Consider the following 16813-nt stretch of genomic DNA (forward strand, 5'->3'; position numbering starts at 1 on the left):
CCTATAAAGTAAAATGTATCATGCATGTTAAATGTCTCAATGGCACACACATAACAGTATAACATCCACCGTTTGATTTCCCACCTTTGTTTGACATCAAACTCCCCTCTGTCTTTAAGTGCTTCCTGTCCCTGTGTTAACTGTCAAATAAAGGCAAAATGTCCAAATATTTTTAGAGCAATGAGAAAAAAAATCAAGCTGAAATGTTCCAAATGTCTATCTCCACATGACCTCATGGTGTTAAACATTTGCTCTTCATAAAAATGTCTGCTCATTATAAATATGCAACACTTTCATTTGCACATTTGGATTTTAAGCACTAGGATGTTCTCTGCTGCTGTAATTTGGAAACCTAGAGTTCTTTTATTATTCCTCCTGCACGACACTGTTGCTGCACATACTGTACTGCATTAAATTTACATTATGCCAAGCCCATTCTTAAAAAGTACAAAACGTTTCTGCTCTTTTCCTCTCATCTGTATCTAGATGTTCAAAGGTTTTGACAAGGCTAAGGATATCCAGTATGTGTACACTCCAGTTTTCTCATCGCTGTGTGGAGTCAAGCTGGACTCCAACAATAAGGCAGGGTATCTGCTCTCAGGTACAGTATGCAATGAAACTTTTTTATATTGTGCTTTGAAAGAAAAAACAAGTTGGTACATTGGTGCTGTGATCAGTAAAGAGAGAAATTTTCCTAAATGGCTTTTCTTTTGGGAGTGAAACTATTCATTTTCACTGAGACTGATTCCTGTCTGCCGGGGACAGCGCTAAACAAATTCATTAGACCACCACCCAGTGTAAGGTTTATTCCACAAGGTGAGACAATCATCAACCAAAACACTAGGTTAAAGCTGTATACCAATGAAGCTCTTAAAAATTTGGTTTATCATTAGGAGTATTAAGATTCTTATGGAGGCCTTTGGACACAGCAATAGTTATTTAATCTATTCTACTGAATGCAAGGCTAAATGCTGATGTCACCAAACAGGGAGCATGTGGAGTGATGGGAGGATTTCTATTGGCCAGTGTGATCTGGTAGAGTCTTGGGACAACTTATCAGTGTCGCAAAAGAAGAATCTCAACTATAGATACCAGATGGGCTGTGAATGCAGAGTGAGTAAGGACTGTCAATTCTCTATGCATACATATTTATCATTCTCACACTCATCTGTCTGTGTCAGAGACGTCTTCATGAGCTTAGACTAAAGAAACAGTGTAACAGCTGTTACAGCAGAAAGGCCACTCTTCTCATCTGTTCCTGCTGCTTTGCCTCTTTTCCGTCTCTCTATATTCAAAAAAAAATTGTTTGTTTTTATTTTGTCTAAAATGTGTGAACATTGTTTTCTCTTCCAACCTTTGCATAACTGTAATCCATAATACACGGGAGACCTACTTCACTAATAAATGATGAGATGAGAGATGAGATGACGAATCGATTATTCTTCTCTTCTTCTTAGATCAACACCTGTTACACAGTGCCGTGTGCATCTACAGGAGAAAACGAGTGCTTGTGGACTGACTGGCTGCTGGATAACAGCCTAAACGGCGAGCAGGCTCGGCAGTACGCTTGCATCCGCCGCTCTGACACAAGCTGTAGCTGGTACCGGGGTGGGCCTCCATCTGAGAAAGACTTCTTTGACATGACTGACCCTTGACCTGTAATTCTGAGATTCATTTTACTCAATATGTTTCCCAATATGCCTCATGAAAAAAACAAAAAACGAAAAAACAAAACCCTGCTTTGGCTTATGTAGATCAGATCTGGGGTTGAAAACAGCAACTGATTTCATTAAAAAAAAATTTGGGCGAATATTAAATCTGAGGGAGCATAATGTAACCGTGAGCTTTGAGTGGTTGTTACAGTAAATCTTGGAAAATCTGTCCAAACTGCAGCACTCCAGTGAATCATCTTCTTTCTCTCACGCCAGATTAGACTCATCATTTGATCTAGACCGTTTTTTTACCTGAAGGCAAATGAATAAAATTATACAAGGCCTTACATTTGTTTATGCATGAAGTATGAAGCATAAAGGTGTTCATTTGCTGCAAAAATAAGACAAAGTTATATCAGGAAACAAAAATGGTAAATAAATAATAGAAGGAAGCTGTCGCAACCTTTTCTGAACCAATTCCAGACCCACTGCAGCAGCTTTCCTTTCCCCTCTTTTTCCTTCACACCTCCTGGGAGTGAATATCTTTAAATAGTATCTGCTAACTGTCAATACAAATAAAAGTACACAGTATATACAAATCTGTGTGGAAGGTTTAGGCACTAAAAAACTGAAAGTCTCTTTCAAAAGTCTACAATAAAAAATTATTTTTATTTTTACATTTTTATGAATTGATCCATATCTGGTGTGGGCAATGTTTCCGCATGTAAATCCAAGGCAAAGGGTGCCTGTATGTTAGTGTACTTTTCAGTGGTAACCTCAGTACAGTTCTAAGCGTTTCTGAGTATTTTTCCAATGTTCTGCTGGATTTAGCCTGTCTCCATTGCTTTTGTCACTTAATGTAAACCCATTCAGACTCCATGATTCAGACTCCAAGGCTCTATGGGGACCATACCATCTGTTGCAGGACTCTTTGTTCTTCTAACGATTGTTCTTTGAGATGCTTCTTTATTTTGTTTCATGCTGCATACTGAATTTGGGCCCCATAAAAATGGCATTGTGTAATGCATAATAAATCAAAGTGCCTAAAACCTTTTCATAGTACGGTATACAGGCCGCAAAGCACCACTGACATTCTCGAATTAATTATATTTTTACTAAATCTGATGCAGGAATTATATATACACTACGAGTCTCGTTCACCTTAATCACAGTTTTTCCCCCTCAAATTTATGAGACTGTAAATATTGTATTTTGTGACAATTAACATTTTAAATGCTAACAATATTTGTTCTTATAGCATATAGATTCTTCTCTTGTGTTTTTGTGTGTTTAGTTTCATTGGTTGTACTATTTCCTGTGCCAAAAAATCTAATCCAGCGCTTTAACAACTGCACTGCCGTCTGTAGAAGCCAAGCCTGCCCCCCTCTGCATAGAGGAAATGATTTAACAAGACAAGGCTCAATTCACCTAAAACAAAAGTAAAAAAGTAAGAGGAAGTGGATTCATCTCAAAATTGACAAAACCAGCAAAAAAGAGAAATAGCTGACAACCTTGAATGAACAATAATTAACAGTTAAAATTACTCAATATAATAACTCAGTAAGAAGTGTGAGTTGACCCCTGTCTTGTTCATGACTAAAGTCATACAGATTAAAATGCATTGTGAACATCAACATCAAGAATGTCTCGACATCGTATTATGGTCACATTTAACAATAACTACTTACATTTAACCTGCACTACGCAGTCATTTGTACATTGGATTCTGTCAATTTGAACATAGTAAAATGATAGTAATGCATCCTAACTGTATGGCTTTAGTGAAGCATTAAGCAGTTTCATGTCTGTTTTATACTGTAAGACCTGTTCGGGTTTGTATTTATGTGTTTCTGTCCGAATAGAGTCTTTTTTATTTCCATGTACCAAAAAAGATTGTATATAAAATGTCTCAGATGACCTGTGTGTCATGTGCTTTTTTTTTTTTTTTTTTAGAAATTCTCCTCAGCTACCAAACATCAAAGAAAATAAACCTTGCAGGACTTCAGCAAGAGCTCAGATAGATTAATCGCGACTTTTACTTAATGACACTTTTTAAAAAAGTCAATGTGTCTTAAATCCTACCTCTATATTATACCACATGAATGCTTTACTAAATCTGGTAAGTAAAATGCAAGAGGGAAATAGGCACCATCTCCTTTCTTATACGTATAATAAAAACCCATGGATTTTCACTGTACTGTACAACAGTTTTTAGCCCATCTTTGTTTAAAAAACAAAAATACTTACCTTTCTCATATTTTTATTATGTTCTCATAAGCTCAGATGCATATATACAGCAAGGATTTGTGCAATGGTGTTGTAGTGTTTCTGCTAAAAATACATCAAAACTGAAAAAAACTTGACAGGCATCCCGAAACTTAATTGATGCGCTACACTGTTTTGTCCTTTCAGAGACTGTCGCTCGCTGAAACAGGCAATTACTGTAAATTAGTAAATACAATATATTATATAATAATCTGCACATCACATTGCCACATGCCAGCTCCAGATCGCAGTGAGGTGTGAGTGTTCTTCAAATTGAAACACAACACAGTTTACAGTGTGCAGTAAGCAGAAAATAGCATTACCATGTCTCTGTAGTTGGGGTAGAAGGTCTGATCAATGAGCGGGAACTTATCTGAACCCAACCTCTTCTGATTGTTGATCAGCTGGGAAAACTAGAAGATAAGAAAAAAAGAGAGAAGCAGCAATATGGTGCATACGTAAGAAATATATGCAGATTAATCATATAGTAATAATGTTATAATGTTTGCACTCTGTTAGGTGTTTATTCTACATGAGTCTCCTAACTGACAACTTAAAAAAAATCGTACAATTATGATGTAGAGTGATTAAAATACTCTTTAGATAATTACAGCTGTAAATTTGTGTTGTTGAAATTGCTTACAGCCCAAGGTTTGTCACAGAGGTTGTAGATGGAGTCCAGAGAGTTGACTGAGGGAATGCCAGCATACTGAAGACCAATGATTAAGTTCCTAAAATCCTCGTTTTGGGCCATGCTGAAGGCATGCTGGCGCACCAACACAAAGTCAGGCCTGAATGACCTGGAATGCAAAAATAAAGGCAGGTGAATAAAGAATAAATGGATACGTTTGGTTTCTTGGCGTTCTGTGCTTATATTCACGAGTTCTTGTGTGATCAAAGCCACAGAAAAGCGACATGAGGGTGTTGCTGTTTTTATTAAAATAAAACTGGAGGGCATAAGGTGCACTTTTGGATGGAAAATGACAAAGATTATGAAAAAGTAAGTAAACTCGCACAGCTACAAAACAAATAAGCTTAGGTTTATCCATGAACAAAAAATGAAGCGCAAAAATACAAATACAAACTTAGATCTCTCCTCAAAGAGTAGATTCTCATCTTTGAAGCACTCTTATGAGAGAATCTTTCTTTGAATAATACATGAAGATAAAATAAGTCTCATGTACTTAATTGAAATTAAATGTATCACATTATGTGTACAGTAAAATGACACAGCCCACTGATAAGCATTACCAGCAACTCAAAACATCACAGTTATCTTCTGTGTCCACACGGAGAGTGAGAAAGGTTTGTTTTGCTTTGTGTGGAGTCTCTACTTGGATGTTTCAAACAGTCAGTTTGGATGAAAACTTGTGGTCGAAATGACCTTTCATGTTTGAATACATTACCTAAAGCATGAGCAGATTATAAAAGGGGGCAGAAGATAGTTAACTAAACACATACCCATTAAATTACTGTATATAAAAGTTTCTCTCAGAAAGGATCTTAGAATTAGTTTAAACACTATAATTAGTCGTTTAATAATAATTCGAGTCTTGTTTTGAGCATTTAATCAATCAACAAAAAAAAATCTGCTTTTACTTCTTTGCCACTGCTAAACAGAGATTAACACGGACACAATTGTATCGATACCTGTGCAATTGTTAGTTCTGCTTAGAGTTCTGATTCTTTATTGATTGTCTGATTGATTTCTGTGTGGAAAAAATGCAAACTGCTTTCTACTGCAGAAACAGAATAGGAAAAAAAGGTCTCCATTTAAAAGCTCCACTGCAATAAACCTGACATCTTTGTTTTGCTGTCAGAAAAAAAAGTCCCAGCATTGATAAAGGGAAACATTACGTTTGAAACATTAAACACTATATTTGCCAATAAAAACATATTCAAAAGTAACCAATCAACAATGTAGTAACTCTAAATTATGACATATTTCTCTTATATTCCTCCCCTTCATAAAATTTTGGACAACCCAAATACTTTGCTACTTAAATTAGCTGCTAGAAAACAGTGCGTTTTACTACTTGTATGTCTCACCTTGCTTTTTCTTGGTATAACATTGAAACCTCAAGTTATTTTACTGCCCCAAGCCGGAGATAAAACTGGGGTGGGCAAGAAGCTGTTTGAGCCTTGCACACATTCTGTCCTGCTGGGAAATCCCATCATGGCAGGTGAAAATGAAGGTGGTGAAAATACTACTGTCAGAGAGGTGGCTGTGCACAGTTAACATTGATGAGGACTGCAGTGCAGTAAAATCTAACTACTGAGAGGTAATGAGGGATTGTTATGCACAAGTGAAAAGAAATAAATGCTAAATTGCAGAGAGTAATATATTCCCAGTGGGGCTTTTATTGATTTAAAGTCTTTTTTGTTGATTTTCTGTAATATTCTACATTTGAAACTGTGTAGGTCTCCATACAAAAACACCCACAGCACTGAAGCTCAGAGAAGCAATTTATGACCAGAGGGTTAAGGTCAGAAACAATATTCAGTGCAGTTCAACTCACTGAACGGCTGACGCTGACAGGACATGACTCCTGTTATTTTTTCTTTTGTCCCTGCATGCACGTATGACAGCGAGGGAATGTGAGGAAAAGCAGAGAGAGAGGTGTGAGAAAGAATACAGTGAAGAAAGAGATGTAGAGAGGAGTGAAAGAAGACAGACAGAGAGTGAAAACTCTGCCGCAGTGTGACCACCACCAGCTCTTCATGCACTGAGAATACTAATCAGACACTCCAACAAACTAAAAGACTCTGGTGGAGAGGACAGAGCAATTAATGTGACTGTAGCCTCTTCATTACTGGCAGTAAGGCTCATCAGTACTACCCTCATTCGATGTTGCCAAGAAAGCCACAGCCATCCAAACAAGCTTTCAGTATGAAATGAAACAAAAGCGATGGTTGTCACATGTATAAACGATGTATTCACATAGATGCAACATGCACAATTTGAAAACGAATCTGCAGACGTTAGGCATACTCTGGCCATGCATGCACTGGGTTTTTGGAGCAAGCCAATCCCACTCAGGTAAAGTGGAGATGAGACAGAGCTTACATTTCTTATTATCTTTTTTCTGTCTACAAACCCACCCGCTAGTAATTTATGCATAAATTCCAACTCACATACATCCTTGTAGTGTACTGCTTTGTATTGAGTCAGTCACTTTTACCACTATCCCTAATATTAGTACTGTTCGTATATCTTTATTTATAGATTGTTTTGTCACTGCCAGGATCATTGACCCAAGCCCTTTCAGGTTATCCTTAGTTTCTTTTGTTTGAGATTCCATAAGTGAACCACACCAACCCAAAGTTCATTTTCTGTGCTTTAGAAACTTCTTCCAGGATATTGTCTTGGCAGTTTGTCCAATAATTAAATAGAAGAGCAATTTTGTAAATGACGAAATTAAGGCGTGTGCCCATTTATTTGTGGCTAAATATGGGAGTGGAAATGAGGCTTAAACGACTGAGAACAATGACTGAGATTTATAAAAGAGGGCCTTTTAAATATAGCACTTTTTAGCCTTTGAGCACATTTATTTGTGACTCTAAATATAAATTATTTTAACTCAAAAAGATGATTATTTAGAAATAAATAGTAATTTCTTCAATAAAGCAGACAAAAGTAAGACAAAACACTTCTGGAAGAACCTTCACAGACATAAGACAAAACACAAAACTAAAACATTTTTAATGGCCTCTTGAAGACTTCTCATCAAATAGCATGATTCCTTTAGCGGAGCCTTTTCCTGTTTAGCCTGAAATCCTATGTGTGTGGCTAAGCATATGGATGCTCTCCATGTACGCACCACAACAATTAGCAAAAGAGATTCAGTTTTTCCTGGATAAGCAGACCCAAAATGGTTCAGATCACAAACAATCAATGAGTAAATGCAACACTGTTGCATTTACTGAAATTGCTGTTATAGACTTTGCCACGTTAGCTGTTTTTCGGGGAGTTTCACATACTGATGCTATGAATACTGACTATGGCCAACGTGCATTAACATACATTAAAAACTAAGCAATTAAATCCAAATTTTGGTTTGTGTGTCTGAGTATGTGGAGGCTAGCTATGCATACATGCACTGAAGAGCTTGCCGAATGCTCTGTGAGTACTGCTAAAATACCACCCAAATGCAAAAAGTGCAACGTGTTTCAACGTAAATAATGAGAAAACAAAACTTTTTGTTATTGCTTCATTTTTCATACATAACAATTAAAAACAAAACAAAACAAAAAACAAACCAGAAATTGTTCAGTAAAGACAGTATAGATGTAGATTGTGCAGTGGTAAAGTCTAGACATAAAAGATCTTCGGGGATCGAGGTTACTTAGCAACGCAGTATCTGAGCAGTTAGGAACTCCCCGCTTTGACTTGAAATCAATGAACACGCTGTAATTACAGAATCAATTGTAGGTGCATTCAGGTCGAAAAACTGTGCATCACACGGGCAGACAGCAAGACACACTGAGGTTTATGTTGGAAACTCGTTCATCGCCTCCACACAAAGAATAAGACTTCCGTAGACATGACACAGCTGGGACAGACGAGTGTGAATCATTCTGCCCGCAGTAATTTAAAGTCTGTCTTACTCCACATGATCTTCAGCATTTGGCCCTGGTCATTGTGTGAGCATGTGCAGGCCAGCCCATCATAAAACTAATGCTACACCCTTCATTTCCTGTTGGTTTTTTGCTTGTTTTACACCAGTAGGAGCTACCGTCTTGCTTAATAAGTCCCAGTCTTCAGCCAGGATACTGGTGTCTCTGTCAGTGTGGTTTGTGGTGTGTGAGCATGTCTACAGTATAGGCAAATCTACTGTACCGCCCTGCGGGTGATGGTTGTGGTCAAACGCCTCTGCTCTTTTTCCACTGATCAGAGCTTTCAGTAAACAATGTTCATTCTTTCCAAATGCACTCTGAAGCTTTTCTGTCTTACAGAAACGACGCTAACTGATGCATAAATGTGGTAAATCAGGGCTAAAACTGTAAGTTTGCTCTTGCCCTTTCACAAGGATTCAAAGTGGTGGTAATTTTCCAAGGACTTAATTGTGTTAAGTGGCTGTAATTTAAGAGGAGAATCATTTGTGTCACGTGGAGCGTTGTGCCTTGTGCTCCTTTGTGTGCCCTTGCAACAGCAGTAAAACTACAAAGTTTGGTGATTTTGTGAAGATGGTGTAGGTTTGGCTTCATGGCATTACTGTAGGAAAAGTTAGTTAATGGTTACAGCTGCATTGTGTTTGCCATCAAAAGCTCTTGTTGCTTACTGGTGCACTTCATGTGCGTTTACTATTTTCTGAGAGAACCAAAGTGAAATTATCTCACAAAGATCTCACAAATGTCATTTACGCTGTTTATGAATTTGTGTTGTTTCTGATGAACACCATACCGCACAATGGCCTTCTACTGTCTCTCTTTATGTTTTGTTTCACTTTCAGTAACATCAGGAAAAGATGAATGACACCGAAAGCTAAAGCGCTGCTGACAGGTGTCTTGCTGGTAAGTTACAGAGTGGGTAGAAGTCAAGTTGGGGTTTTTTCGTATGCACTGTCGTCATTTACACTGTTTGTGAATTTGTGTTGTTTCTCTTTCCAGTTTGGGATTATTCCTGTTCAATTTTACTCATTAGGATAATGATGTTTTAACAATTACTCTATGTGTGTGACAATGTCTGTGTACGTGTGATGCTGACCTGACAACTTTGGTCCCGCCCCTGATGACCTGCATGTCCACATTACAGGTCCCGTTTGAATGTGAGACGAGGTTGATCTCTGAGAACTCAGCCTACGTGGCGAAGGAGAAAAGAAGATAATTTAATCAGTTATGCAATGTTGATACAATCTGATGCTTATGATTGGTTATTTGTGCTTTTAATAAATGACATTGTTTCATTGTTGAAGGTTTTTGTGCAGGAAATTCTGTCCAATGTGCTATTTCTCTCTCTCATAAAGCTACTTTCACAGCATGCACATTATTCATTATTAATCATTTGAATGAATGAGTCATGGGGCAATCAAAACAAACAATTAAACGACACTTTTCAACCTCACAGACTTTTCCTGCTGTTATTTACTTACGCAGTCACGCTGTGTTATGCAGCGTAAATAAACCGTGTGCTTGTGCAGCAAAACAATGTACATGGCTGCTCTTTGGTGTGGTCGAAAAAACAGCGAAGATCTGTCTGTGACTCATAGCTGCCGACTTCTGTCTCCACTGGTGTCTATTTCACATCTGTGGTGAGGCTTGAGGTTGTAATTTAACTGTCAACATCTATTAGGTGTGAAACTGTTTGGTGTGAAACCCCAGAGAATAGTCATCTCAAATGCAGTAACCGAGCACTGCAAAAGGATTTTCTGGTTAGTTGGCTGAACCAATATGAAACCACTGCGACAGTCAAATCCTACATCTGAAACAACGTGAGCAAAAATAACTGTACAGCCTAATACACAGGTCCTGTATAATTTTACTGTATTTTTTTTGTTTTACAAGTCTAGCCAACTGTTCATGCGTGGACACTCACTTTACTGGACAAAGGAGAAGACAGATGAGGACAATAAAATTTTATGATGTTTAAAAAACAAAGTAAATCAATGTAAAGCCAGACGTATACAAAAAAGTTGATTATTTTTCCATTTTTCCGCACCAAAACACCTCAAAAAAGTATTACTGTACGTGAAGGTTACGTAAGAAAATGTGGCCAAATCAAACAGCTTCGTTTACAAGGCCATCAGCAACATTAGATTTCAACATTAAAGAGACGTCATGTCTTGACAGCAGCTGTATGTGTTAATATTAAGGTTTAGTTTGCTATGAGGTGACACTATGAGAATCCTGGGGGTAAATTTTGACACCATCAACCTCATATGTTGTTTGACGATGCTATCACTATGGTGTGAAGCAGGTAACATTTACCAGGTTCACACAATCTTGTGTTTAGCCTGTTAGCATTCTAAAATGTTTATCAGCATAATATGACCTAGTGTCTTAAAATACTACTGATGTTTACAGTAATATTTCTAGTTTTCCAAGAGATTTAAGCTAAACTAAAGAGAAAACTTAAATTCCTCTCAGATCATTACAGCTGCGAAAAGCATCTTCTGTTGTTATTATTAATGATACTCAATAGAATATCAGTTCACTTTGATGACTGGCATCTCTTTTCTGTAGCATCACATATTTATTAAATCCAGCATGATACCTGCTCCACTTTGATGTCATATTCCCCAAGGACCTTCTTTCCTCGAAACACTTTGCCCCTGCAAAAGAAGAGAAGTGTTTTAGTTTGCTATTGCACACACCAAACCTCTCAGTTGTCTATGCTGCCCTCTACTGGACAATATAGCTGCTGTGGCACAAATGGGAGACAGAAAATGGAGGCCTTTGTTTGTGCACTTCTAATGGCCAAACTTTCTCATATTTGCATGATGAAGCATATTTTAATGAGCCTTTGTGAACATATTACAAAAGATACAGTAGATAAGAAGGCCGTGCTGAAACTGCAGTTGGTCTCATCACACATGGTGGTGACGTTAAGTTTTGATCCAAGCTGTAAAACATTTTGCAGTTTGAATGATAAATGCTTCCAATAAGTGTGTTGTTCGATGTTTACGTACTAATATCTCGGCCGCCAATCGCTCAAGAGTGACGTAGAAATAGATTGCAAGTAAACACAAACAGGGAGACAGATGGAGAGCAGGCAGGAAAAGACAGACAGGCACAGAGAATGAGAAGAGCAATAGAGGCACACAGACCGTCAGCCAAAACACAAGCAGGATGTTTTTATTATACACAGGCATCACAAATGGATCGCAGAGTGTTTACTGCACATCCATCATCAAACCGTACACTGACTCTTAAAAAAAAAAAAGCAATAACCAAGAACATGAATCAAAAACAGCAGACATGTTTTGGAAGTCGCATCTGATAGCTTTTCTTTATGAGTCTTCACCAAATTTATTATGAAATACTTTGTGAGATGTCTTTTCAGGAAACTCCAGGAGACGAGATGCGTCTAAAAAGATGGAGAAGTGAGTTCTCCAAACACATTTGGATCCCGGGTAAAGCGACTCCCTCTCTAATCTCACTCCTAATTGAACCTCCTTCAATTATTCATTCAAACAGCCATCCTCGGCAAATATTATGCCAGCTCATGTACCACAATTTATCATGACATCAGATTGCACACACACACATGGTTCCTCTCTGTGCTGTCAATTAAAAATATTTGCAGGGTTTTTTTCCACATAACCTCACAGGGACCTCGTGTAATGCGGCACGCAGGCATCTGGCTCGTTAGTGTGGTTCATTAGGATTAGACCATCTGTGAGAGAAACACTTTGAGGATATGATGCCTTAACTTCTGACAATCAATAACCACACCAACAAAATTGGTGACCTTATAACTGCAGCAATATATCTTTATTAGCCCTACTAGAAAGTGATCGTTTTAGTGTGTGTGTGTGTGTGTGTGTGTGTGTGTGTGTGTGTCTCAGCACAGGCAGCTGATTAAACACACTGCACTGGTGACACCCATGAATTCACCACTGAAGCCTTTACTGCATCGTGAAAAATGACCACCCCATGCCACGCATCATACTTATGAATGAAAAATGTCATCACCTCCCACAGCATTGACTCAACAAGTTACACCACAGTGCCTCCAAACAGAGTATTGAGAGTCAAACATAGCTGGTGCCTCTGCTGCTGAATGGGTTTAGGAGCAAATGAGGGTTCAGTATGTGTTCAGTATCTGGTGCATGAAGCAAACAATACACAGAGATATGCAATACCAGGGCAACACACTAATGGACAATTATAGAGCTCTACTGAAAGACAGCTGATGGAGCCTCTTTGTTTAATTCCATTAAAAAGAATAATGCTGCTGTCACATAGCAAAATGCAGGACATGCACATAAATATCCTCAACTGAGCTGTAAGTGAATTTCTGGGAATGAACTTTTACTGGATAGGAACAAAGATGACCTGTACATTCAATGTGTGTGTGATGACAAAATGTTGTTGTATCAGATGTCCACAAAGCTGTATTACTGCGATTTATTCTCAGTAAAAATTGACCACTGACACTGTCACACTTCAGTAGCAAAAGTAAATGCAAACAGGCGACTTTTTACATATCCAGCACACAAGCAGCGACCTTAGCCTGCATCTAGTTATGTGTTCGTGCAACTCGATATATCCTGTATTCACTTGGGCTTTTTGCCACTACTTAAAGGAAATGTCTAATTATTTAGCAGCTAAATCCTCCACAGTGTAATTCAATGGGTAAACTATGTTATAACTACATCTGTACTACATCTTTGCTGCTTGCTATGGCTGAAAATTAGTTTTGCAGGCTAGTAAATATATCTATAACATAGCTTTAAATATTGCACAGTGCAAATGCTTAGCTGGAACATACAGTTCAATGGTTTGCATTATCTGAAGCTAAAACTACTTGGTTCTCAAATAATGCAACAATCATGCATGTTACACAGCTTAGAGTAGCTTAAAACCACGTTGAAAAGAGGTAAGGTTTTTGCCTTACCTAGTGGAAAAAAGGCAGTTTCACTTGCAAGTCAAAGTAAACCACTGTAGGTCAGTAGGAGGAAGTTACCCTTTACACACGACCCAGTTTCCAGCAAACCCAGAATAGTATACAATAAGATAGAAGGTATAAAGGTAGAAACAATGCTTTGCCAGCACAGACTTACAGTGGCTTGCAAAAGTATTCGGCCCCCTTGAACTTTTCCACATTTTGTCACATTACAGCCACAAACATGAATCAATTTTATTCGAATTCCACGTGAAAGACCAATACAAAGTGGTGTACACGTGAGAAGTGGAACGAAAATCATACATGATTCCAAACATTTTTTACAAATAAATAACTGAAAAGTGGGGTGTGTGTAATTATTCAAGAAGTATGGAACAACTGTAAACCTAGCAAGACAAGGCCGTCCATACTTCTTTCATTTCTGAATGATCACTTGAACAGTGCTCCGTGGGATGTTCAAGGCTTGGGAAATCTTTTTGTAGCCTAAGCCTGCTTTAAATTTCTCAATAACTTTATCCCTGACCTGTCTGGTGTCTAAATCCAATCGAGAATCTTTGGCAAGATCTGAAAACTGCTGTTCACAAACGCTGTCCATCTAATCTGACTGAGCTGGAGCTGTTTTGCAAAGAAGAATGGGCAAGAATTTCAGTCTCTAGATGTGCAAAGCTGGTAGAGACAAACCCTAAAAGACTGGCAGCTGTAATTGCAGCAAAAGGTGGTTCTACAAAGTATTCAGGGGGGCTAAATAATAATAATAATAATAATAATAATAATAATAATAATAATAATAATAATAATAATAATAAATTTTATTTATGAGCATCTTTCAAGTCACCCAAGGTCACTTTACAATAGGATAAAACACTTAGTAAAACAATGGCAGAATAGGAACAATAAAACAAAAGCACAAGATAAAATTAACAAACAGTGGATTCACAGTGAATATGCAGATTTGAACAGATGAGTTTTGAGTTGGGATTTAAACTGGGGGAGAGAACCAATGTTTCTTATTTCTGGGGGCAGAGAGTTCCACTCCACAGCCTGGGAGCAGAGCAGCTGAAAGCTCTGCTTCCCATGGTGGTGAGGCGGAAGGAAGGTACAGCAAGCTGGATAGAAGAAGAAGATCGAAGTGAACGGGCAGAACAGGTAGTGGTTAACAGGTCAGAAAGGTAAGGAGGAGCCAGGTTATGAATGGCCTTGAAGGTGAGCAGAAGAAGTTTGAAAATTATCTGGAATTTCACAGGGAGCCAGTGAAGTTCCTGAAGAACAGGGGTGATGTGCTGGTAGGAGGGGGTTCTGGTGATAATGCGAGCAGCAGAGTTCTGAACCAGTTGGAGCTTATGGAGGGATTTTTGGGGGAGACCATGCAGAAGAGAATTGCAGTAGTCAATACAGGTAACAAGACTATGGACAAAAATGGACGTAGACTGGGTGGAAAGAGAAGGAAGCAATCTGTTAATGTTACGTAGATGGAAGTAGGCAGAACGGGTGAGCTTATTGATGTGAGATTTATAGGAAAGTGAACTGTCTAGGATGACACCAAGGCTCTTAACCTGAGGAGAAGGGAAAACTGTGGAGTTATCGATGGTGAGTGAGAAATGGTTTGCCTTCATAAGGTTGGATTTGGTGCCAATAAGGAGGCTCTCAGTTTTATCCTCACTGAGCTTTAGAAAATTAGAGGTAAACCAGGATTTTGACTCGGATAGACATTCTGACAGGGAGGAAGGTGGGAGGGAGGAATCAGGTTTGCAAGAGAGATATAACTGGGTGTCATCAGCAAAACAGTGAAACTGAAGATCAAATTTGTGGAAAATGGTACCTAGAGGGAGGATGTATATTATGAAGAGAAGAGGGCCTAAAACTGAGCCTTGAGGTACACCAGAGGTGACAAGGAATAGACGAGAGCGGAATGATCTTAGTTGAATAAAATGGGAACGGTCGAGGAGATATGATTGAAACCAGGCGAGGGGTGTGTCAGAGATGCCAAGAGAAGAAAGTCTGCTTAGAAGTACAAAGTGAGAGATGATGTCGAAGGCTGAACTCAGATCTAAAAGGAAGAGAATGGTGAGAAGACCAGAGTCAGCTCCGATTAGAAGATCGTTAGTGACTTTAAGTAGAGCAGTTTCGGTACTGTGACATGAGCGAAAACCAGATTGAAATCTCTCGTAGATGTTATTATTAACCAGGTGTAACTGAAGTTGAGCTGCAACCACTTTTTCGAGTATCTTAGAAATGAGGGGTAAATTGGAAATCGGACGGAGGTTGTTAAAGTTGTTAGGATCTAAAGAAGGTTTTTTCAGTATAGGAGTGACTAGAGCAGTCTTGAATAAGGAGGGAACGATACCGGTGGTGAGAGAAAAGTGAATGATAGCAGAGATGAGTGGGAGTAAAGAAGAGAGGCAGGATTTCACAAGCCCTGTGGGCATGGGGCCAAGATGACATGTGGCAGGCTTTGATTTACATATGAACTCGGAAATATCGGATAAATCAGGAAGATGAAAAGTGGAAAACGGCTCAAAAAGGAGAAAGGGTTCTGGAGAGGGCGCAGACACAACATTTGATCTGAGTTGCTGGTGGATGTTATTGATTTTCGTAGTCCAGAACACCATCAAGGAGTTGCAGGTTTCAGAGGAATAGAAGTGCGGTGGTAAAGTGTTGGGGGGTTGAATTAGTTTGTTGAGAACTGAAAACAGAGTCCTTGCATTACCCTCATAAGAACCGATAATACCAGAGTAGAAGCTTTGTTTTGCCTTGCTGATGGAGTCTTTATACTGAAGTACGTGGTATTTATAGATTTCTGAATCAACAGTTAAACCAGATTTCTTATATTTACGCTCTAGCTGCCGAGCTTTGGCCTTCAGAGCTCGGAGGTCAGGGGTAAACCAGGGAACAGAGCGAGCGAAGGAAACAGAGTGGGCTTTTACAGGAGCCAGAGGATCAAGGACAGTGCGTAGACAATTATTATAAATTAACAACAAATCATCAGGAGTAGAATAGAAGTCTGGAATCTGAACATTGTCCAAACTGGTAGTGAGAATGTCCATATCAATGTTCTTGATGTTGCGGAACGAGATGAGACGGGTTGGCTTGGTAGAAGAGCAGCAGAGAGTGCGGTTAAATGAAAGGAGGAAGTGGTCAGTTATGGGGATTTCAGTAGCAGAAAGATTCGAGGGAGTAAGACCAGAACAGCAGACCAAGTCCAGGGTGTGTCCTTTAGAGTGAGTGGGATTCAGAGCCTTCGAGACAGGAGGAAAAGTCTCTGGTGAGCGCAAGGTCATTGTTGTCCATGTGAATGTTGAAATCTCCCACCAAGATCACATTTGGGGAG

General features: G+C 38.8%; 2 protein-coding genes across 3 annotated transcripts in view; one reads left to right on the forward strand and one right to left on the reverse strand.

Annotated features, from left to right (window-relative positions):
• The window catches only part of LOC309707429 (metalloproteinase inhibitor 4-like), a 92257-nt gene extending 88688 nt beyond the window's left edge, over positions 1-3569 (forward strand). For both annotated transcript variants that reach the window (XM_082534751.1, XM_082534750.1), the window contains exons 4-6: positions 487-601; positions 989-1113; positions 1458-3569. In XM_082534751.1, coding sequence (XP_082390877.1) covers positions 487-601; positions 989-1113; positions 1458-1655 — 438 coding nt within the window. In that variant the 3' untranslated portion in view covers positions 1656-3569. The remainder of the gene's footprint in view (positions 1-486; positions 602-988; positions 1114-1457) is intronic.
• syn2b (synapsin IIb) overlaps positions 1-16813 on the reverse strand; it is a 116522-nt gene that overhangs the window by 20159 nt on the left and 79550 nt on the right. The window contains exons 2-5 of the mRNA XM_082534731.1: positions 11131-11188; positions 9625-9716; positions 4561-4717; positions 4241-4330 (exon numbers count right to left, since the gene is read on the reverse strand). Coding sequence (XP_082390857.1) covers positions 4241-4330; positions 4561-4717; positions 9625-9716; positions 11131-11188 — 397 coding nt within the window. The remainder of the gene's footprint in view (positions 1-4240; positions 4331-4560; positions 4718-9624; positions 9717-11130; positions 11189-16813) is intronic.

The sequence above is a fragment of the Aulonocara stuartgranti genome, assembly GCF_965226115.1.
Source record: "Aulonocara stuartgranti genome assembly, chromosome: 5".
In the NCBI taxonomy this organism is placed as follows: domain Eukaryota; kingdom Metazoa; phylum Chordata; class Actinopteri; order Cichliformes; family Cichlidae; genus Aulonocara; species Aulonocara stuartgranti.